Source organism: Borostomias antarcticus (assembly GCF_949987555.1).
Source record: "Borostomias antarcticus genome assembly, chromosome: 14".
NCBI classification, from domain to species: Eukaryota; Metazoa; Chordata; class Actinopteri; order Stomiiformes; family Stomiidae; genus Borostomias; species Borostomias antarcticus.
The window spans coordinates 5,471,000-5,495,419 of record NC_140247.1 but is presented as its reverse complement, the minus strand read 5'-3'; the positions used below and the strand labels follow the sequence as shown (position 1 = coordinate 5,495,419).

The 24,420-nt window shown below is 46.2% G+C and overlaps 1 protein-coding gene across 1 annotated transcript in view; it reads left to right on the top strand.

Moving 5' to 3' along the window:
• ctnna1 (catenin (cadherin-associated protein), alpha 1) overlaps nucleotides 1–24,166 on the top strand; it is a 114,543-nt gene extending 90,377 nt beyond the window's left edge. Inside the window, exons 17-18 of the mRNA XM_084449051.1 lie at nucleotides 20,807–20,941; nucleotides 22,082–24,166. Coding sequence (XP_084305177.1) covers nucleotides 20,807–20,941; nucleotides 22,082–22,372 — 426 coding nt within the window. The 3' untranslated portion in view covers nucleotides 22,373–24,166. The remainder of the gene's footprint in view (nucleotides 1–20,806; nucleotides 20,942–22,081) is intronic.
• The last annotated feature ends 254 nt before the right edge of the window (nucleotides 24,167–24,420 follow it).

The window sequence follows — 24,420 nt, the reverse complement described above, 5'->3', positions numbered from 1 at the left end:
GAGAGGAGGAGTGGTTGAGTGAGAGAGGAGGAGTGGGGGTTGTGAGAGAGAGGAGTGGGGGTTGAGTGAGAGAGAGGAGGAGTGGGGGTTGAGTGTGAGAGAGGAGGAGTGGGGGTTGAGTGTGAGAGGAGGAGTGGGGGTTGAGTGAGAGAGAGAGGAGTGGGGGTTGAGTGAGAGAGAGGAGGAGTGGGGGTTGAGTGTGAGAGAGGAGGAGTGGGGGTTGAGTGTGAGAGAGGAGGAGTGGGGGTTGAGTGAGAGAGAGGAGGAGTGGGGGTTGAGTGAGAGAGAGGAGGAGTGGGGGTTGAGTGAGAGGAGGAGTGGGGGTTGAGTGAGAGAGAGGAGGAGTGGGGGTTGAGAGAGAGAGAGGAGGAGTGGGGGTTGTGTGAGAGAGGAGGAGTGGGGGTTGAGTGAGAGAGAGGAGGAGTGGGGGTTGAGTGAGAGAGAGGGGGAGTGGGGGTTGAGTGAGAGAGAGGAGGAGTGGGGGTTGAGTGAGAGAGAGGGGGAGTGGGGGTTGAGTGAGAGAGAGGAGGAGTGGGGGTTGAGTGAGAGAGAGGAGGAGTGGGGGTTGAGAGAGAGAGAGGAGGAGTGGGGGTTGAGAGAGGAGGAGTGGGGGTTGAGTGAGAGAGAGGAGGGGTGGGGGTTGAGAGAGAGAGAGGGGGAGTGGGGGTTGAGTGAGAGAGAGGAGGAGTGGGGGTTGAGTGAGAGAGAGGAGGAGTGGGGGTTGAGAGAGAGAGAGAGGAGGAGTGGGGGTTGAGAGAGGAGGAGTGGGGGTTGAGTGAGAGAGAGGAGGAGTGGGGGTTGAGTGAGAGAGAGAGGAGGAGTGGGGGTTGAGTGTGAGAGAGGAGGAGTGGGGGTTGAGAGAGAGAGAGGAGGAGTGGGGGTTGAGAGAGAGAGAGGAGGAGTGGGGGTTGAGAGAGAGAGGAGGAGTGGGGGTTGAGTGTGAGAGAGGAGGAGTGGGGGTTGAGTGAGAGAGGAGGAGTGGGGGTTGAGTGAGAGAGAGGAGGAGTGGGGGTTGAGTGAGAGAGAGGAGGAGTGGGGGTTGAGTGAGAGAGAGGAGGAGTGGGGGTTGAGTGAGAGAGAGGAGGAGTGGGGGTTGATAGAGAGAGAGGAGGAGTGGGGGTTGAGTGTGAGAGGAGGAGTGGGGGTTGAGTGAGAGAGGAGGAGTGGGGGTTGAGTGAGAGAGGAGGAGTGGGGGTTGAGTGAGAGAGGAGGAGTGGGGGTTGAGTGTGAGAGAGGAGGAGTGGGGGTTGAGTGAGAGAGGAGGAGTGGGGGTTGAGTGAGAGAGAGGAGGAGTGGGGGTTGAGAGAGAGAGGAGGAGTGGGGGTTGAGTGAGAGAGAGGAGGAGTGGGGGTTGAGTGAGAGAGAGGAGGAGTGGGGGTTGAGAGAGAGAGGAGGAGTGGGGGTTGAGTGAGAGAGAGGGGGAGTGGGGGTTGAGAGAGAGAGAGGAGGAGTGGGGGTTGAGTGAGAGAGAGGAGGAGTGGGGGTTGAGTGAGAGAGAGGAGGAGTGGGGGTTGAGTGAGAGAGAGGAGGAGTGGGGGTTGAGTGAGAGAGAGGAGGAGTGGGGGTTGAGTGAGAGAGAGGAGGAGTGGGGGTTGAGTGAGAGAGAGGAGGAGTGGGGGTTGAGTGAGAGAGAGGAGGAGTGGGGGTTGAGTGAGAGAGAGGAGGAGTGGGGGTTGAGTGTGAGAGAGGAGGAGTGGGGGTTGAGTGAGAGAGGAGGAGTGGGGGTTGAGTGAGAGAGAGGAGGAGTGGGGGTTGAGTGTGAGAGAGGAGGAGTGGGGGTTGAGTGAGAGAGAGGAGGAGTGGGGGTTGAGTGTGAGAGAGGAGGAGTGGGGGTTGAGTGAGAGAGAGGAGGAGTGGGGGTTGAGTGAGAGAGAGGAGGAGTGGGGGTTGAGTGAGAGAGAGGAGGAGTGGGGGTTGAGAGAGAGAGAGAGGAGGAGTGAGGGTTGAGTGAGAGAGGAGGAGTGGGGGTTGAGTGAGAGAGAGGAGGAGTGGGGGTTGTGTGAGAGGAGGAGTGGGGGTTGAGAGAGAGAGGAGGAGTGGGGGTTGAGTGAGAGAGAGGAGGAGTGGGGGTTGAGAGAGAGAGGAGGAGTGGGGGTTGAGAGAGAGAGGAGGAGTGGGGGTTGTGAGAGAGAGGAGGAGTGGGGGTTGAGTGAGAGAGAGGAGGAGTGGGGGTTGAGAGAGAGAGGAGGAGTGGGGGTTGAGAGAGAGAGGAGGAGTGGGGGTTGAGTGTGAGATGGAAAAGGAAAGCCTCCTGAGAGCTGAATCCATTTCGAGTGATTCTCCTTTAATTAGCAGGCTAATTACCAGGTGACAGGTTTTTTAACGTATTTACGGTACGAGTGGTTTATATATAGACACCCACCTGTACTTCACCTGCTAGTGGAGCAGAAGAAACAAACAAACCAGGAGTTTGGATGGCATGCATACATTAACGGTAACCCACAGTCACCATCATACACACACACACACTAGGGCTGGGATAAATTATTTTTTTGGTAATCGACTAATCTAACGATTATTTTCTCTATCTTATCTACAATCTACACCATCCATGAATTATGTTTTTAACTTTTAACCATTAAATGCAATATAAATTATCCCTTTCTACAACGGAGAGTTTGGATACTTGATTCTGATTGGCTAGCAGCCGTGGTAAAATACTCTGTAACCCACGGCTGCGACCGCATAACAATTAGTATTAATGCGCCGTCAATCTCATTGACGAGGCCATTGATAAAATCAAGCGGCTATGCTTTGCGTAGCAACCACTCGCAGCAACCTCACCTTTTTCGTATCCTATTACAAAAACGCACTCATCAGTTCGACTCCAACACTGCCACACCCCTACCAGCAAAAACGAGTGCTCTGGAGAGCTGTTTTAATAACTGCACCATGGCTGGAAATATTAAAATAAATGTGAACCACCCGAATTATGCCTTATGGTTTATGCAAACAAGGCCAACCCAAATAGGCAAGATAGCCTATGTTCCCTGGCAACCATTTAATTCATAACTATAGCCTATCGCGGAAGATTTTGTAAATACTAAAATTATAAGAATGATCAGTAAATAAATGATTGAATGTTACTACGGAGTGTTTTTTGTGAATATATATATGTAGTAACCGCTGTAGAAAAGCAATTGACCACTCAAGGCAGTGGGTTACAGAGGATTTTACCACAGCTACAGGGGTTTTAGAACAACGCCCCGTAGCTGTAGTAAAGTCCCCTGTAACCCACTGCCTCTCGTGGTCAATTGCTTGATTTTACCATTTTCAGTCATGATATTTTATATTCATCGTGATATTTATTGAAGCCTAATCATTTATTGTGCACTGAGATAACCTGTGCTACAATCTGCTTTTGTTTACTTGGACTAAAAATAGGGAAAGAAAAATGTATTAAATACCTAAGGTATGCGAGTATTCCTTCTATAATTCACTGTGCTGCACTGTACTCTCCTACAATTACTTATCATAGAGTCTACCTACATATTTTCAGTTTATGTAGCCTACATATTTAGTTGTACATAAACGACCACAAATCATCACTATGAATTCTGTGAAGTGTCGCCCTGTAAATATTGCATAGTGATGGCTCGTCATTGTATGAGAATTCCATATTACTGTACCAACGTTACTGTACATAGGAGTTGGTGGAATGGGCGTTAACACAGCCCCCCTCCAGGACTCCAAGTCGCAGTGCTATCGTCAACATTAGCAACCCAGTATAAAACCGACACAACGCCGCTAGATTTGAAAACTGGAATTGTTTAGAGGATACTTTGAGCTACAAAGTAAGCTAAATTGTTATCAAACGATCAAACGATTATCAAACCAAATGTTGTCTGATTGTATACATTTACAGTTTTTGTGACGTTGTCGCCTCAGAGTGGGTGTTAACGTAGCCCCTTCGTCGCGTTCTCTAGGAGGCACCACAAGACGTTTGTTTTGCAAGCTTTATCATAGGCTACACTTCACTAACATAGCCTACATGGCTGTCTCCCGGCATTCAAACCAGATTTGACTTTCAAGAAGTGTAACTAGTCTGTATGATATCTGGCTAAATAAAATGAATAATACACCAGGCCAGACCCTAATAATACACAACTAAAAGGCCTATGTATGAATGCGTTACGATACGTTAGCTAGTTAGCTACCCGTCTATGCTGCTGTACGTTACACTCTGCAGCTGGCTTGGAATGGACTCTCAGCTGCAGAGCTACTGAGACATTTAACAACATAGCCTACTACCTGCAGCCTGTAGTACAGGACATAAACTAAGCTAGTAATGTTTGAAAGATAAAGAGGCATATAACTAAACTCACCCGAAGAAGAAATAGCCCCCGTATGTTTCCTGTTCAAGTGCTCCCGCATTGTGGTGGTGCTGATATCCAACTGGTTTTTACATAGTTTGCATCGCACCGTCTCTTGTTTTCACTGAAGTACTCCCACACTTTTGATACCTTGGTCGCACATTTTTCTCCACGTATTCACCCTCATTTTCTGTCTGTTCGGCATTAACGTTAGTCGTTTTGTCACCACCAGCGCTCATCATTAACGTTAGGTAGCCTACCTATTTCGCACCAGGATCTTGCTCTGGTTGACAACCAAATTGCTCCTTTCTTCTTCTCGGTCTTAAATTAACAGTTGCGGCAGAATCGAAGCGATACTGCCTCCAGTATTTACTGTGGCGGCCCGTGTGTTTACAGGTAGTACTAGCTAACTAGGTAGCTAATGTGTTGATCGCCAGTGAAAAAAGGACTTGAGAACAGACGAAATGAGGGTGAAGTGGAGAAAAAGGCAGGACCTAGACTTTAGAATGTGTGGGAGTACTTCACCAAGACGAGCCCAAAAGGACGGTGCAATGCAAACTATACAAAAACGAGTGAGCATTGTGTAGCATCAGTTGGCATTGTGTAGTTTTGAACTTGTCACATTAGAACCGACTTCATCGACGCACAAATTTCACGTCGATGAATTTGCATAATCGACGTTGACGAATCGTCCCAGCCCTAACACACACACACACACACACACACACACAGATAGAGAGAGAACAGTCGGACTGGGCTATACTGGGACCTCTCATTAACCAGAGCGTATTAATCAGCTCAGAGTGGGAGAGGAGGATGGCCGAGCCCCGAGGCCGGGAGGGGGCGGACGGGCTGGCTGGCTGGCTGACTGGCTGGCGTCTTCACTTGCAAGACAGATGGTCCCAGACCCGCTGAGCGGTGCCTTCCACCTCGTTCTCCCACGCTGGGGCGCGGCGTTGGGGGTCGCTGAAGCCGCCGTATCCGGTGTTCCTACACCAAGGCGGCGCCGGTGGAAGAGGTGTGGTTTCACTGGGGGGGGCTGCGGCGTCAGCCAAATGTGCGTGTACAGTCTTAATTCGTTAAGTTTTAAAGAAATTAGTGTAGTGCGGGGATGAGCTGCAGGATTTAGGTCAGTGCCTTCCAAAGATCTGCACTGCAGTTTATTAACAATTTATGGCCCTCCTCTGCAAGGCACCTTATGAGAATTCCATGTGAGCCGGGGTGGTAAACAAATAATGCTGTGTAATTGAGATTTATAATGTAAATGTGTGAGCCACCGTGTGGCCCATAAATTCCCACTGCCTGCCTGCCCTCTCACGCATGGACACACACACACACACACACACACACACACACCCACACACACACACACACACACACACACACACACACAAGCATGTCCACACGTACAATACACACACACGTGCACACATGCTCAATATGCAAGCCTTATTTTGTTTTTGTGAGTATGTGAATGTGTGTTTTTGTGTGTGTGCGCATGCATGTGGACATGCCTGTGCTGTGTGTGTGTGTGCGTGTGTTTGCATTTGGACATGCCTGTGTGTGTGTGTGTGTGTGTGCATGTAGACATGCCTGTGTGCTTGTATGTTGACATGGCTATGTGTTTTGTTTGTGGACCTGCCTGCGTGTGTGTTTGTGTGCCTGCATGTGGATATGCCTCTGTGTGTGCATGCATGTGGATGTGTGCATGCCTGTGTGTGTGCGCGCGCGCACGCGCATGTGTTTATCCTCATGATGTATACCGACATACATAGTGTACTTTTCCAATTTGCATTCAATCAGTGTAGATTTATGTTGATCTGCGGGGCTCCGGGGCTCCCAGCTCTGACTCTGGGGCTGCTCTCCGTCTAATCCCAGCTCTGCCCCCAGACGCTTTATGGCGGACAGGGTTGTAAATTTCCTACTGCGGTGGAGGAGGAGCACAATCACACACAGAACAACCACAGAGAGAGAGAGAGAGAGAGAGAGAGAGATTCTCAGCTCAGCAGTTCAGGGGTCAGCACCGGCCCCAGTCTCCAGCCCCACTCCCATCAGCTAATCAGTCAGCCAGCCAGCCAATCAGTCAGCCAGCCAGCCAGCTAATCAGTCAGCCAGCCAGCCAGCTAATCAGTCAGCCAGCTAATCAGTCAGCCAGCCAGCCAATCAGTCAGCCAGCTAATTAGTCAGCCAATCAGTCAGCCAGCAAGCCAGCCAATCAGCCAGCCAGCCAGCCAATCAGCCAGCCAGCCAGCCAATCAGTCAGTCAGCCCTTTAGGGCTTATTTATTCACCGGCACTTCCTTGTTGTTTGTAAAACATGCAGTTATGCTAATTCCATAGCAAATAAAAGAGATTGTTTTTAGTTTTGAAGCAGGTCAGCAGGGGGGAGGTGGAGTTTTGAAGCAGGTCAGCAGGGGGGAGGTGGAGTTTTGAAGCAGGTCAGCAGGGGGGAGGTGGAGCTGGCAGAGAGCAGTCCAGAGCCCTGGCACCTTGCCGAGAGGAGAGGGAAGTATGGGGAGGAGAGGAGAGAAGGGGAGGGAGAGGAGGGAAGAGAAGGGGAGGGAGAGGAAAGAAGGGGAGCGGAGTGGGTCATGGGAAGGCTGTAATACTGAGGGAGCCAGTATAATTGCTGTCCATTGTGTTTGTTTACAGTGGACTGTGTGTTCATGGAGCGTTATGGCCTTCCTACTGGGCCACCGTTTTTATAGCACAACATGGTCAAAGATGCATGAACAAGTATTTGGACTGCACTTATATAGTATCTGACAAGCCTGTGGTGCAGTTAAATAATGAAAAATAAGGTCTGCATGCAGTTTTTTTTCTTTCAATCTAGCATGCCCTTGAAACACAGGTGTACTTTTGATCCTGAGGGGCGTTTTGTAGCCGTCAGCCGAGCTGTTAAGCTGTGGGCGTATAGGCCCGGGGGAAAACACGGCCAGTGAAGTCAAACTTACTACAGAATTATAAATGTTTTATTGGCTAGTTTCCCTCAACTCTGAAATTTTCAAGTAAGTTCCCCACTATTTTCCACTCAAGTGCTCAAGAGCCTCAACATATGGTTGATGTGTTAAATAGGCAAAGCAGGTCTTAGAATCATGGCCGCTCCCCAGCGTGACGCGAGTCCTGTCATACGCAGACGCTTGGCGTCTGTCCGTTTCCTTGTCATACTCGCATCCTCCTGCGTCGCCATGATTCAATTAGCCCACACAAATCTGGAGCATCGTTCTAGCCATCGGCCCAGAAAGAGAGGGCTTTCATCGGTCTGTTTCACATGGGACTTGACGGATCATCACATGCCCTGACGTCGTTATATTTAGCCAGCCTCAGAAACATGAGGGGGTGAGACAGATGGAATCTCATTCAAATCTCATTCATTAACTACCACGCACACAGAAAGAACCAGCAGGCTTGTTAGAGTTGATTAGAAGTCTCTCCATCAGGGGGATCTCTTCTGAGCCTCTCTGGTGTGGTTCTGTTCTTCCATGCTCACAGGACTCACAACCTAAAGATGGCTCGGTCTCTTGCTCACTATTGCAGAGCTATCGCAGAGCAAGCCGCCCGCCCAGGGTTGTTTCCGATATCTCGTCTAAACTTTGACTGCGTCCCTCAGTCACGCTGCTCTTCCCAACAGCAAGCGCATCATAACCCCCCTCCACCCCCACCCTCATCCCTCTGCAGTTCAGAGGTGTGATGGCAGATAACGCTGCCTGGCTGTTTGTGTGCCCAGGAGTGGTGCGTTCTGGTCAGACCCTGTTCATCATCTCTCTCTCTCGCTCTCTCTCTCGCTCTCTCTCTCGCTCTCTCTCTCTCTCTCTCTCTCTCTCTCTCTCTCTCGCTCTCTCTCGCTCTCTCTCTCTCTCTCTCTCGCTCTCTCGCTCTCTCTCTCTCTCACACACACACACACACACACACACACAGAGAGAGAACTGCCTGGCGACATGTCCCCAGCAGATGTATTTTATGTCAGGGCTGTAAAGTCACAGTATGAAACTTGCTGACTGGCCTCTGCATTTGGAGGGTGTAGTCTCTCTCTCTCTCTCTCCCTCTCTCCCTCTCTCTCTCTCCCTCTCTCCCTCCCTCTCTCTGTCCCTATCTCTCTCCCCCTCTCTCTGAAAACAGCAGCCCCCACTAGAAGGCCTCCATATGGCCAGAATTAACATGATTGGGGCAGTTATACGAGCATACTTTGAGCAATGTTGAGGGAACTGGTGAGGGTGTTAGTAAATGAAGATGGGATGAATTATGTATTATTTATTTATTTTTTATTTAAGTGTTTGTATGTTTGAATGTAAAATTCAAACATAAAAATCACCATTTGATACACCATACCAGATTGTAGCTTCAGGCTAATTCCCATCTTGGCAGGTCAAGGCAGAGAAGCAGCACAATAACAGTCAATACAGAGTAAAAGCAACCTTCCATGTTCTACAAGAAAGGAACTCACATGACACAAAATAAAAAACTACACACAGTAGTAAAGTACATCACAAATGTATGCTTGTCAAAAAATAAAAAAAGCAAGTCAGTAAAGACCGTAAGATAGAATCAGAGAGTAAAGTGCTGATGGAGCTACAGCTCCTCACATTGTCAGGTAAGGTGTTCTACTGATCTGTGGCTTTTACAGAGAAAGCTGATTGCCCAAATACAGTGCAGCGAAATGGTATGGTGCAATCTCATATATAGGATATTCTAATCTGGAGGATCTAATAGAATTTGCTGAGCGAATATATATGTTACGGTCAATGTGAGAAAACGGGGAATGTGAGCTTTTGCCGGTTATTGCGCACGTTCCCCGACCTCGCGGGGAATGTAGGAGAAACATGTGCGTTTCTCACATCTCCCGGGTAATGTGCACATTCCCCGACCTTGCGGGAGATGTGAGAAATTGGTTAGTATTTCTCACATCTCCCGCAAGGTCGGGGATTGTGCACATTAATCGTGAAATGCTTACAATTCCCGACCTTGCGATAAATCTAGCAAAGTCCAACCGTATGCAAAACCTCTGCGCAGCCGGGTGGTGGGAGAGGGCTTGTGCGCTTAGAACGAGAGGTGCTTGACATTTTGCCCATGGTTTTCGAATACATAGCATCAATTGCATTAATGGAAACCTTAAATTGGGTCTAATTATACATGTGTTGAAAGTTAAGATAATTAGCCTACAAGCCGCGAGGCTACGCAACACAAGCAAAACAATCTCACTGTTTCACTCGTACAACTAATAGGTTAGTAAAGGACATGTACAAGTTGTTTGTCATCAAAAAATGTAATCTCCATCTTTATTAATTTCTGTGTAAATCTGATCAAACCAAAAAGTGTTTCATTCGTCCCGGTCCTCCCCTACAGTTAATAACAGTCTGTGGTCTACCTTGAACAGTAATATAGCCTATGCTGCACACAGTGTAAGTAGTATTAGGAGGATAGGCCTACACTGGTTATCAAGTTAACAAACGCAAAAGGAACATTGCAACAACAGGAAGGTGGGAACCTCCAAAGGAACCCTACACGTTAGCTAGCCGAAAGACAGACGAAAAGACGAAAAATCTCTCACAGGTGTGCGCCAGTAACGTTAGCCCAACTACCGTTAAGCCCTCTCCCACCACCCGGCTGCGCAGAAGTTTTGCATACGATTGCGCTTTCCTAGATTTACCGCAAGGTCGGGAATTGTAAGCATTTCCCGGTTAATGTGCACAATCTCCGACCGTATGGGAGATGTGAGAAATACTAACCAATTTCTCACATATCCCGCAAGGTCGGGGAATGTGCACATTACCCGGGAGATGTGAGAAACGCACATGTTTCTCCTACATTCCCCGCGAGGTCGGGGAATGTGCGCAATAACCGGGAAAAGCTTTCCCCGTTTTCTCACATTGACCGTAACATATACACGGTCAAGTAGTGGGGGAGGGATCAAACCATTTAAAATGTTATTGTTACCAGGGACAAATCTAGAAATATAAAATTATCAAAGCTCAGTAAATTGTATTTCTCAAGTACCTACAGTGATGGAAATGAATTGGCTTTGTGTCCAGCTTGTAGAATTTTTAGAGAGGGTTCAAGGTCTTATGGCTTTTTCACCAGCCTTGAACCCTATTAGCTAAATATGAAGACACCGATGCCAGTGAATAGCCAGTTGTGCGCTGTGCGTATGCGTGCTGGAGCAAGTGGGGAAGCTATTTAGTTTCTAAAGACGTTTCTAAAGATCATATTACAGAGGCATGTGAAAAACCACAACAAGCCCTCACTCTATGCAAGCACAACTAGCGATTCATAAAGACAGATTGAGGAAAACAACCGCTTCACGGCAGAAAATAGTTTTTTTAGAAGCTGCATTCTCAGTGCCCCGTCCGCCGCCATTATATGGATATACTTACTCACGCTGGATTTTACATTTCTTCTACAGGCCCCCGAATTACACCAAAGTTATCTCGGTGAATCAAACGTCTTATAATATGCCGTAAATAAGGTCCAGGTTGTCAAAAACGAGCATTTTCCTTTAAGACATCATGGTTGACCGTATCAAAAGCTTTACGAGATCTAAAAATACAGTACCAAATACTCCTTTATCGAGCCTTGTAGTTTCGGGGTAATGGTTTTCTCTAAAGGCAAACTGCATACGATGTAGACAAAAATTTCTTGTTATAAGAAATATTGTAATTTATGTTATTACAGTCTCATATACTACCAGTCTCTTATACTACCAGTCTCTTATACTACCAGTCTCTTATACTACCAGTCTCTTACAGCCTAATTCCACCGCAAGAAAAAGTACTAACTCGCCTCTAATTTCTTTTTTTGGTTTTCCACCATGCCAAAGGTGAGTAGAGGCGAGGTGAAGCGCTACTTTTTACGGACCTGCTCCTTTGAGGTTCCAAGCGAGCTGTAGCAGCTGGCTGTGGTGACGTGTAAACGCTGCAGACTGCTGATTAGTCAGAGAGAATCACTCACTGACTACTAGCCTGCTTCAGTGAAGCTCAAGGTGCGAAGCCTCCCGAAATAGAACTCCTCATGAAAGCATAAATTTGCAGACCTTAGAGCTCAATCTGTCCATGGGGGAAAAAATATCCAGCCAATATCTTAATTAATATAAGATTAATTGATCTAGGAAAGCAGTTTTGTGTTTGTGTGTATGTATGATATTTATTTCGCTTGGTGATTGTTCTAGTGTAGCATGGAGGAACAGAAACCGGAAACCCCTCTATATGACATCACACCGCGTTGCTATGTTGACCAGCTACCTTTGGGGGTGGGGGGGAGGGGTACTATTTGTAGTGGAAAAAAAGCGAAGTGAGTAGAGTTGAATCAAGTAGACCCGTAACAGGGTTTCCGTTAGCCGGTAAATACCGGTTTTTGTCCGGAAAAATCTGTTGAAGTCCGATATATTAAAATCTCTCCGGTCGTAATGTCCGGACAAAATAATTCCCCCATATTGTATTAGGCATACAATAGGCTAAAATTAAATTTCCATATATTATGATTCCTTTTGAAGGCCTATTAATTTTGTTCTGTTGATGTGTAGGCTATTGGCTAGTAGGCCTCGTATACTACCAGTCTCTTATACTACCATTACCCGTCTCTTATACTACCAGTCTCATATACTTCCATTACCCATCTCTTATACTACAAGTCTCATATAGTACCGCGCTCTTATACTACCAGTCTCATATACTACGTCTCATATACTACCACTTTCTTATACTACCACTTTCTTATACTACCAGTCTCTTATACTACCAGTCTATTATACTACCAGTCTCATATACTACCATTCTCATATACTGTACTACCAGTCTCATATACTCCCACTGTCTTATACTACCACTCTCTTATACTACCAGTCTTTTATGGCCAATTCATTTTGGAGTTGCAAGGCACTTTTCTTCCTCTTCTGTCTTGTAGATGCATAAATGGTGATTCATTTTTATGGGGATGGCTGTTGCCATGGTCACCGTTGGTTAAAGTTATGTTCAATGCTACTCCTGTAGCTTGGACAAATACATTCTATAATAGGCTGTATCAGATTTTAGGCTAATACGGGTGCTTTAATGGTCAATTTTCAGTAATGGAGTATTACGATTTGGTTCAATGGCTCCAAACTTCACAGGTAGCCAGCCCTTTTTTCTTTTCTTTTTTTGACTTTAAAAGGCAGTGGGCTCTGCATCCCATGCATCAGTCACCTAAGCTGTGTTTGCCCCACTCAAAGGAAGAGAGAGAGAGAGACACTCAAACACTCTCCTTTCCCCACTCAGATCTGAGATAAACAAGAGTATCAATTTTCTCTTTTGATAACCAGTGGTCAGAACGCAGCAAAACAAAAAGGTGGTCCATTACATTAGCAACCCCCCCCCCCCCCTCTTTGTTCGGCCGCAGGTCAGTAAATATCAGCCTGTGTTATAATTACATTTCCTGCGTATGAGGTGTCCTGAAAGGTCAGGGATGGGAGGCCTGGTCGCAGCTTCCCCCTCCCCTGCTCTACTCTGCTCCTCTGTGTAAAATGGAATTTAGAGGAGAAACATGGCATTTCTGATGATGTGACCTGACCTTCCTCATGATTGTGTATATCATTGTCATTAGGGATGCACCAATGCATTGTCCGGTGTTCACCTGGTTGACTGCCATCGGCAAACAAAATGACATTCACAGATGGCAGTGGCCGAAGTTTATGTTGCACCAATTATGGCTCTTTTTTGTGTGCAAAACGTTAGCCCAACCAGCTGCAGATTCGGAGAAGATTTGTGACGTAAGAGGACAACGCGCAGGGCTATGTGCCATACTCAGGCGTAGTTTCTCTTTAAATTAAAGGGAAATAAAAATGCCCTTATGCATCTTCATAATCTAGTATATCTGTAGGCCTAAACTATTTTTGGATCATTAGATTGCTTCATATATAGTTGGTCCTCTTTTTATTTATGTTACCTATAGTTATTTGGTGTATTTTCTTTATCTAGCCTATGCTGTAAGCAGTAAGTAGGCCGTCCATCTCAGTCGGCTAGATGGAGATGCAGTATCTGCAGAACATTCCATTCCAGCTACACTGTGGATATGTCCTTTTGCTTTGCACTAAAATGTATAGCCTAATCTTAAAATGTGATGCCCAGTGGTCCCCCATCTCTCCTGAAAGACCCAAAAAGCCAAAATGTCTAGATCACTAACATTTTTAGCATCAGTCAATGGAGTTTAACATAGTGAAAAGTAGCATCGCGGCTAGCGGACATGTTCTGACTGGGAGTGAGAGATGATGAAATTTTGAAAGCTACATAAGTAATGTAACCACAGTTTAGTCTGTCTTCTGATGTTAGTAACTATGTAGGGCATACTTTGTAGGCTAACATTAGCTAGGCTATGTGTTGTGGACTAAATGGCACTGTTCACCTTTTTACCATTTAGGGCCTACATTTTAGGCTATGCGTTTTCAGCAATGCTTTTGAGCTGTTCAGCATTTATACATTTTCTGCAGGAAATGTATTTTTTTCTAGTAATGTTTATTTTTTTTGTAAATAAATACTATTTATTTACCCAAGTTATGTGCACTAATTTTATTTCAGCTCAGTGTAGAGAAATGTACCAATAAATGCCTTACTGCATGCTATGACGACACTGTTGACAACATGTATCTGTGACATGTCCGCCCTGCGACAACACTAAAGGTTTCGGGGGGCTTCCACCTCCCCTGAAAAAAATCCTAGGGGAAACACTGATGCCAGAAATAGTTCACACCTAGATAATGGTACCTATTATGGAAATGTCAAAAACTGGCATTTTGGAACTAAACACTTAATTTCTTTGTTTCCCTGGCACAAAATGGGGCATACAAATACAAAACATCTGGCATCGGCCGGATTATTATTTCAAACATCGGCATTGGTCCAGAATTTGTCATCTTAAACATTGCAGCAATGTGTAATCATAATTTTCTTTCATCAGTCAGTAATTGTTTTTTTCTCACTTCCTGACCATTTATCTTTCCACTTTCTATTTATCCATCTTCATTGTTGCAGTTACTTTTTTTGTTTGTTTTGTTGTTGTAAAAAAAAAAAAAAAAAATGTTCCCAGCATATGTTTGTTCACAGCGTAGTCTCTACCTTCTCCATAGTAACAGCTTGCCTGGAAACTGCAGATCCGCCCACTCTGAAAGCAGTTTGTGTTCAGACCTTATAAATATGGAAATGATACAAATCAAGTCAGTCATGTCAGCCAATTTAATTTAAGAGACTTAATGATTAGAATTAACCCCCCTACATTCTTATCTCAGTAGCAGTTGAACAGGCAAGGTGAACCCAGTCCCAGTTAATAACCAGTCATGCAGGTCCGTGACATGTACTCATGCATGGGCTATATCACCATGTCTGGGGGCCCACTCTTTACAGGGCCTGTGCCCAGCCAGAAGTGCTACATCTCAGGGAAAGAGACAAACCGATGATGGATCCTAATAATGGAAGTCTCCATAAGAGGGTCCGGAGGTCGGTCGCCTTTTCTCTTTTTCTACATGAAGTTGTGTCATCTCATTTTAAGGGGGTCGGGGGGGAGGTGAAAGGGCTCAGTGTTTTTCCTGACATGACTAGGTTCCAGTCACACCCAGATTAATACATCCATAACAGATTCTCCTTTGATGATGACCTTTGAAACGAACCCTTGAAACTGATGAAATATGCAGGCGCGCTTCATCAGACCTGGTGTGCCTGACAGGTTTGTAGTACAGTGGAGTCACTTTAGACCGTCACTGCAGCCAAAGACTGGTGACTTGAGGTTGGCCAGACAGTGCTTCCATTGGTTCATGGGGGGGAAGGGTACAAAACCTCTGTGGGGGTGGGGGGTTCCTTGTCTGATTCCTGTGCAGCTTGTGTACTCACATGTCAGGGTGGGAGCAGAGCAGGCAGTATTTCCTGTGAGTGCTGGGTGAAGCCAGCAGCTGAGCTGAGCATGAGCACAAGTGATGCTTTCACAGCCTGATCTCAGCCGTCTGAGGCCTTCCTCCAGCCCGGCTCATTAGCATGCCTGATGCATACAGCCTCAGCCCAGCTTCTGCAGATTCACTCACTCTCGCTCCCCCTACCTCCCTCCCTCTCTCTCCCCGTACCTCCCTCCCTCTCTCTCTCCCTACCTCCCTCCCTCTCTCTCTCCCTACCTCCCTCCCTCTCGCTCCCCCTACCTCCCTCCCTCTCTCTCTCCCTACCTCCCTCCCTCTCTCTCTCCCTACCTCCCTCCCTCTCTCTCCCCCTACCTCCCTCCCTCTCTCTCTCCCTACCTCCCTCCCTCTCTCTCTCGCCCTCCCTCTCTCTCTCTCTACCTCCCTCTCTTGCTCTCCCTACCTCCCTCTATCTCTCACTCTCCCTACCTCTCACTCTCCCTACCTCCCTCTATCTGTCTCGCTCTCCCTACCTCTCTCTATCCCTCTCGCTCTCCCTACCTCCCTCTCTCTCCCTCCCCTTATCTCCCTCTCTCTCTCACTCCCCCTACCTCTCTCTCACTCCCCCTATCTCCCCCTCTCCCTCCCTCCCTCCCTCTATCTCCCTCACCCTCTGCTCCCCCTTTCTCAGCCCAGCTCCGTGCTACATCTGAACACTCGCTCTCTCCCCCTCCCCCTCATCTCCCTCCTTCCCCTCTGTGCCCGCCCTTCCTCCCTCTCATCTCCCCTCCTGCCGTCTACTCTCTCCCTCCTGCGCTCATCTCCCCCAACTCCCGTACGGTCTCTCCCCTCTCCTCATCGCCCCCCCCCCCCCCCCCCTTCTCTGGCTCTCTGCTCTTACTCCCCCACTCTGCTCTCTCGCCCACTCTTCTCTTTCCATCTCCTCTCTTCTTCTCTGAGTGGCCTGGCCCATCTTTCATTTCCCTTGGTCGTCCCAGTCCTCTCCTCTCCCCCCTCTTCTCCCCTCCTCTCAGAAACTCATCTCCTCCCCTCTCTGCCGCCCTTGAAGCAACAGGAGAGGAAGCCAGTGGTTGATGTAATTCAGTGGATTTTTAGTACTCATGTGGTGAGTCCTAATTTAGCACTATGTATAAGAGACACAGAGAGCTGGTTTTGTCAGTGTTTGAATAGGTCAGAATGTAGTTGTGTGTTTTTGTTGACAGAGTCTGTGTGTGATGCATCTGTTTACAGTGGGTTTGAAAGAGAAGGAAAGAGAGTGGGGGAGAGAGGAAGAGATAGACAGAGCCGGGGGTGGGGGTGGGGGGGGTATGGGGAGGAGGGAAGGTGGAGAGAGAGAGAGAGAGTCTGCATTACATAGTAGCGTGATTTCTCCACAGTCCTGCATGTTTGCTGTGTATGATTAAGCACAGCAGGGCAGGCGCATGTGTGTGTGTGTGTGTGCATGCGTGTGTGCGTGCGTGTGTGCGTGCGTGTGTGTGTGTGTGTGTGTGTGTGTGTGTGTGCGTGCGTGTGTGCGTGTGTGTGTGTGCGCGCGCGCGCCATGTTTGTCGGAGCGCTTCATAAACCCACCAGGGAACGCTGATGCGCTCTGCGGGATTAGAGGCATCATAATTCCCAGCCTGTCCCAAAAAAACACTGCTAAAGCTACTGTTCCCTTTGGGGACTTCAGAAAGGAACAGGCGCCTTACAGTAGTTGTGCAAAACAAATATAATTGCTCTGTCATGGTTACAGAATTTTTTTAGATGAGTATCACACATCACCTTACTGCAACTCCTTTGTCACACTCTCACTCACACACACACACACATCAGTAAGGATGTGCTGGGTTTCAGCAGACAGCCCATTCCTGCTATTACATATAATTGGCTTCCCCCTCTCACATTTGCACTTACTTAAAATTAACGGCCACCAAATGAACCAAACCTCTAACAACCTAAAGCCTGCAAATACCAGCCTCGTCATAAAAAAAGGTTTAAACACGCACACACACATATGCTGACACACACATGCGCACACACACACACACACACACCATTGCACTGGTGGTATCAATGTGAGAGCCCCTGAGTTATGAGTAGTGCTATTTATGATTTAAAGATGCCCAGCTCCGTGCTGCTCTGAGGTCTGCCATGGTGGGGGTCTGTCTGTCTGTCAGGTCAGCCCATCAGGGTGTTATTACAGTCTTAATGTGGCTCTCTAGCTGCGCCACGTCAGACTGTTTACAACCCTCTGCTCAGAAGATTACAGCTCTTGTCTCCACACTGGCAGGGGGCTTGTTTAGCAAACCAGGAGAGGAGGTGGAGGAGCCGTTCCTTACTACTACAGTACACCGGCCCTAATGCCGTGTTCCATTTGGCCTGTGAAGTCGTGATTTACGAGATACCACTCGCCCCTCTCAACTCTCTTTCTCAGCTTGTGAACTCGTACCACCTGATCCTACCCCCAGTTCCCTCTGGAAGTCGTGAGCAAGATGGCAGATCCCTGTGTAACTTAGTGAAACTTGAGTAATACTGTATTATTAGCATTTCTGTCTTATTTGTGTCTCCTGAAATCAGTTGTACACACAGTACTCCCCAACTGTTATCTGAGGACTGTTATCTGAGGACATGTTCTCTACCTCTTGTATGCGCAAAATACTGCGCCGTGCACTGATCTCTACTGGTCCACTTTCAAAACTACTCGTCAGGTGACTGGATGAACAATCTGTCTGTCACCGTCTGTCACAGGTAGATCAAATTCTTACCTGGAGAAGAGCGAAAACATCTTTTCCACAGAGAAAAACCTACAGTGCCATTCTTTGCTCTCCAGTTCAGACATAACTGATGCTATAGCAGCATCTATGCTAATCTCTAGGAGCCACCATTGTTGCATTGTAGAACAAACAGTTTCTCACTGTCGTCACGCCTAAACCACGCCCCGGTGTAGCTGCTAGTATTTCCTCATAGAACACTGATTAGTCGATTGTTTTCTGATCAGACACAAATGGGTGAGTTTTTTCTACTAAGCACTTAAAATGGGGTGTTAAACTTGTTTTGAATACAATCATATCTTGCTGCCTCTCTGAATTAATTATGTATGTGCGGAAACCTCCTTAAGTGTTTTCAGCCCTGAGCAGTTTAAATATTCGCTTGTAGTCTTTGCTTATTGTTTAAACCAGTGGAAATCTGAACAAGCCTGGCTCCAGCAGAACTCAGCTTTATTCAATTACAGTATGCTAAAAAAAGAATTATTCATGTTCTCATCCTGAGATGCACTTCTGGCGAGTAGTATTACACTGACCGTCTACGTTAAATGCAATTATTGTAAGTTGCTTTTGATAAAAGCATCTGCTAAACGACTGTAATGTAATGATTTCTGAATTGGTAAGTGCTTCTTTATATGAAGAGGATTTTGTCTCGGACAGCACTACAAATGCACAAAGCAAGTGATCGACAGCTGCGGTTGTTGAACTGGCCGATATTTGCATTACTGTTCTGTGTGAATCCAGCATTGCTGAACCCTGCTGAACATTATGGTAAATGGTAAATTGACTGTACAGTAGGACCCCACTTATCCGAACACAACGGGACCGAAGGTCGTTCGTATCTCTGAAATGTCCGGATGACTGAAACATATGTTAAAATGCACCAAACTATCACTAAGTGGTATACTTTTTTAATATAGACTGATAATAGACCGATAAATACCCTTAATTACTTGAGAAAATGCATCAAAATTGCAATCAAATAGCCAACTAAACTCATACAGCTTATCCTATAATAGGCCTACAGTAGCCTAGAATAAAATAAACGAATTTCCACTTGAGTGCATGCTTTGATCAAATACAGTACTTTATTCTCAAATGAGGCCTACGCTGCATCGATAGGCTACTGTATTCGCAGAACAAAATGGTATAGCCTAAAAACAACCCAACATTAGAACAATTAGAGCAAATTATAATCAATAAATAAATAAATGAAATGACAGACAAGTTGTCGTGTCTTAGGCTATTGCAGCCTAAAGGAAAGTCTCTAAAACAACCGATGTAGGCTAACAGCTATAGGCTGTAGGCTATTATTTAACAAATACAGTAGGCCTAGTAGGCTAATCTACATGCTTACAACACGTCTGTGTTCCTGAAGTCCATTAACTGGGAACGAAAAATGACTCGATGCTCCTCTGCTTCAGGTTGCTGACGTGCTTTCTGGCTACCAAGGAATGCAGCTCTCGCGCAGCAGACTCGTTTGCGTTTTGCGCTCGTCATTAAAGTAACAAAGAAATTAAACGTGACAGTAGGCTACAGCCTACAGGCAACATGTATGTCTACATACAGTTCTGTTTTTGTTCACAGTAGGATACAGTACATGTTTATTATGACAGATTTAAATGCAAGTAGGCCTACAGTACTGTAATGAAAATTCCACCAGTAACCAGATAGCAGGCTCAAAAAAAAATTTTTTTAAGCCTGTCCGGTAGACCGGGAGTTTCGGATCTCTGAAGTTCGGATGAGTGGGGTCCTACTGTACTTATATACTGCAGCGCTTTTATCCAAAGGGCTTTACAGTGGCCTCTCATTCACCCATTCACACACCAATGGTGGCAACTGCCATGCAAGGTGCTAGCCTGCTCATTGGGAGCAATTTGGGGTTGAGAGTCTTGCCCAAGGACACTTCAACATGTGGACAAGAGGAGACGGGATTCGAAAACGCCAACCCTACGATCATTGGATGACCTCCTCTACCTCCGGAGGCACAGCCGCCCCATTATCAATCAGCGGCCACTTGCTGCTGAACGCTGGTTCCACAGTGGGCGTCTCTCTCACTTCTCAGAAGGCTAGTGACTCGACAGGACCAAACACATCAGGGGTTCAGGACGTTTGAATATTTAGGAAGAGATTGAATACTCAGATCTGAACAGGGGTCCGGAATGACACAATTCTAATGGTATTCTAATGCGGTTTGTTTGTCGTGTGTACAGTGATGATACTGTCGTGTAATTTGTCCCTTACACGGGGGGCTGGAAAGAGGCGTCGAGATTCGAGTTCCCAATTCTTTACTTTAATTAGAAACCAAACAGATTTCGAACTGGGAAAACACAAGAAACACAAGGAACAAAATTACAGTCACATCAGGGATCAATTGGGGGGAAACAATCAAGGGGGGAACACGAATAGCAACCAACGCACCAATTCCTCATTTCAAACGCCTCCCCCGAAATCCAGGTGAGAAAGACCTGAGGACCCTGCTCGGTGTGTTCCTGCCCCTAAGCCCCCTTCTCGGCAACAGCCAATCCCAGCGCTCTTAAACGACAGAGCTCCCCTGAAGGCGCAGTAAACCGCACAGATACACTTAGCTGTGCCCAACGTGGGACTCAAACTTACAACCCTGAGAAAGTCTCATGTTCGACCGACCGAGCTCACCAGGGTAGCCAATATTCATGGAATGCATGCATGGTGCAATGGCAACGTATATGTTGACTATGCAGTCTCTGGGTTTGAAATGTGGTTTGGAATACTAAACAGCATCCATAATGGAATTTTGTATGAGTATGTGAATCCGGTTATCAAAACGAGCAATTTTGAAATCCAAGAGCCCAGTGATTGGGGCTAACCTCCATATGTACTAACCTTGCCCTTTCCCTGCCTCCCCAGTGCCCAGACTCAGCCTGTAAGCAGGACCTGCTGGCCTACCTGCAGCGTATCGCCCTCTACTGTCACCAGCTCAACATCTGCAGCAAGGTGAAGGCAGAGGTTCAGAACCTGGGAGGAGAGCTGGTGGTCTCAGGGGTAAGTCTGTCACAAATACACACACAGACACAAAAACTGATACAGGCATACAAACACTTGACACACACACACACACACACACTCAAGGCTGGCTTAGGCCTCAGGCGCTATCCAATGTCCTCAGCTCACCCAAGCTCACAATAAGCAGAGGGACGTGAGCAGCTGAGCGAGTGAGAACAAGAGAACAAGGGTGTTTTGTCTTGTGAAATGCTCAAAACGTCACGAAAAACATGTTTTTAAACAAAGCTCTATCATGACGAAACATTTAAAAGGAGGAAGCCAATTCAATGGTGCCCTTGTATTGGCTTCCTCCTTTTAAATGTCTCGTCATGATAGATATTTGTTTAAAAACATGATGTTTGTGATGTTTTGAGCATTTCACATGACAAACATCCTTGTTTAGCATTGTCCCTTAATATTTATCCACTATGTGAGATCTGGTTCATCCCTCTAGTGACTCCTCTTCACAAATAAGAAACAGTTTCATTTAAAAATGTCATCCAATTAAAAGTTTATCTCCTATTGAGCATTAATTAGTTGTTGTGATTGTTGTGTTGTTGTTTTACATAATCTCCCAATTACTTAATGAGTCATTCCGTACAAAGGCTAATGTGCTGCTAATGTTTGATGCCAGGTAAACAGGCACTCATTCCCCCTTCCTGGAAAGGACTAGCGTTGCTTGAAAGCTTTGCTCAGTGGCTTACGAACATCCTGCTAGAAGATGTTCACGCTGAGTTCCTCTTGGAACTTTCCACAGACGAATAACGAGCCTCCGCGTCCTGTAGTCTTGAAGTAAAGCATGATGGTCTGACACCATCAGCAGTCCGCCACATGGATCTCTCCGAGGTTATTAAACTGTAGAGATTAAATTAGGGGCGACCTTTTCCATAATTCACACCTGCCCTTTCTCGTAGCTTTTGCTTGTACTTCAGACACATTTGGTGGCGGTCATTAATTCCCTCCTCCAAACACTGTGTCCTTCACCAGAGAATCAGACTTCTTAAAGCAGAGCAGAGGGACACACCACACACTGACCTGAATTCAACATGATGGAACATTTACATGATGCTCTACCTGGTCTTACCGCTGTGTCCTTGGCCAACCCTAGTCTAACTGCTGTATCTCTTGTGCCTCTGTCAGGTGGACAGCGCCATGTCCCTGATCCAGGCAGCCAAGAACCTGATGAACACGGTGGTGTCCACCGTCAAGGCCTCCTACGTGGCCTCCACCAAGTACCAGAAGTCCCTGGGCATGCAGTCCCTCAACATGCCCGCCATCTCCTGGAGGATGAAGGCCCCTGAGAAGAAGCCCCTGGTGAAAAGGGAGAAGCAGGATGACGGACAGACCAACAAAGTCAAGAGGTCCTCCCACAAGAAGCACATCAACCCTGTGCAGGCCCTGAGCGAGTTCAAAGCCATGGATAGCATCTAGAGGGGGAGCTGTCAGTGTTGGAGGGCCGGATGAGGAGATGTGTAACTAACTCGTAAGATATGTAGATCAAGCTTTTCACTGTCAAAAGCAACAGAAAGGGTTAAGAATAAGAAAAACTAGGTTGTTTGAAAGCATTCCTCCCACTGTTCCTCGACACACACTCTGATGTGCAGTTGCTTTGTGTGGCTCACTAAGGTGTTCACACCGAGACCCGGCTAAAAAATCTCATTTTAATCAAACGAATACATTCTGACATGCCCCATCTATAGTCTAACGTCTGATTTTCCCGGGGAAAACAGCCAATTAGAGGAAAGCAACTGTATAAAGGGCATTTCTCTTTTTTTCTTTTTTTTCTTTTTAGGTCTGTCATGATAATGTTTATACAAGGAATGCAATGCTTTCTGATAACCTTTTGATTTTGCTTAGATTTACTGTTTTATATTCTAACATATTTTATAATTGTGAGGGAGAGTCTATGGAATTACACTTGGTGTCATATATGATAATTGCCAATACAGGTACCGTGTAGTTGTGCAGATATTGACTATGCAAACTCTCCACTGCCTTACTTTCCCTCAATAACTGTATCTGTTCATTTGGATGTGAGGCACAATCTCTGGAGAGGTTTGGGCTACTACTATGAAAAACCAAAGTCAATATTTTCCTGTCTTTTGCATATATCTATTTGATATTGATAAACAGTATAGTTTATTATACCACTTTGTACTAATGACACAGCAATTATTCTGAAACACAAGAGTACAGTACAACTAGTATTTTTGTAGTACCCCATGATATTTGGAAACTGTAAATGTTATTGTTCTTAAAACACACACCAGGTTTTAAAGAATACAGATTAACTGGATGCAGCGAACCAAAGCTAATAAAGTGGAGTGTTCCCTACCTTGTTTTTTAATACATAAAACTGCCCTGGGTGCTCCATCCCACATCCACACACAGTCATACAGTCACCCACTCACAGTCAGGCTCTCTAAATGATCCCATCTCTCTCCTTATCTGTGAGGGTGAGGAGTGCCTGCTGGACTAAACGGCCCTGAGTACTGGCCCCGCCCCGGCTGCAACGCTACAGTACCACACGGCCCGCTGCGTTGACTGGCAGTCAGATCCACCTCCCCCAAACAATGCAGGCATCCAAATTGTTAGATCAATATTCTTCTATTACTCTGCAGCTCAGGGGCCAAGAGCAAGAGAAGATATCTCACCAGCTTTAACCAGAACATGAATTACACCTGGCCTCAGACACAACACATCACGATCGTACTTTATGCCCAATCATGCCATCTGCAAAGCACTGCCAGGGTTTTGCTTTTGGTCATTAAAGTCGTTTTGATGAATCCCAGATGTCTGAGCTCTAAGATGGTCACCGAGAGAGAGTGGCCTTTAGATGAAACCGTGGAAGGGAATGTGTGGTCTGAGCTGTTTTCCAGTCACATGGATCTCGACAGGTGCGGCGTCGTCTCAAGCACTGCCACTTTGGACCGCAGGCTGAAATGTTTTTGCTCGATTGACATCTAAACAGCAAAGCAGTTTGTTTTTTTTTGTTTTCTGTAGAAGGTTATGGAGTGTTGGGAGTGTTTTTGAAGTGAGCTTGAAATATTTTTCCTGATTTATGTCCCCTTTGTTGTGAGGATAGGAGTTTGCATCTGAAGTGTTAACTGCTGTTCATTGCTGTGTATGTTCTTTAACTCTGTTAGTCTATTGGGAGCTGAATTTGTGCTGCACACTATTTTACATATAAAATGTAGCTACTTTATTTCATGATAAATAAATGATTTGGATCCAGAATTGCCTTCTGTCATTTCTTGTACCGTCACCATTGAGGATGTCAGTGTGACTCCGCTAGACCCTGCTCATGTATCCACAGCCTTTATGTTGATGTGATTGAGTCTTCCCACCGCACCAAATAGTAACTGAATTACGAGGTCTGAATTTAACAAACAAGGCCCAGGCTCTCAATTTCATCTTCACTTTTTTCTTTGTAAATCCAATAAGAAAATTAAGTGTGCTATTTTATCTGGCAGCTCTGC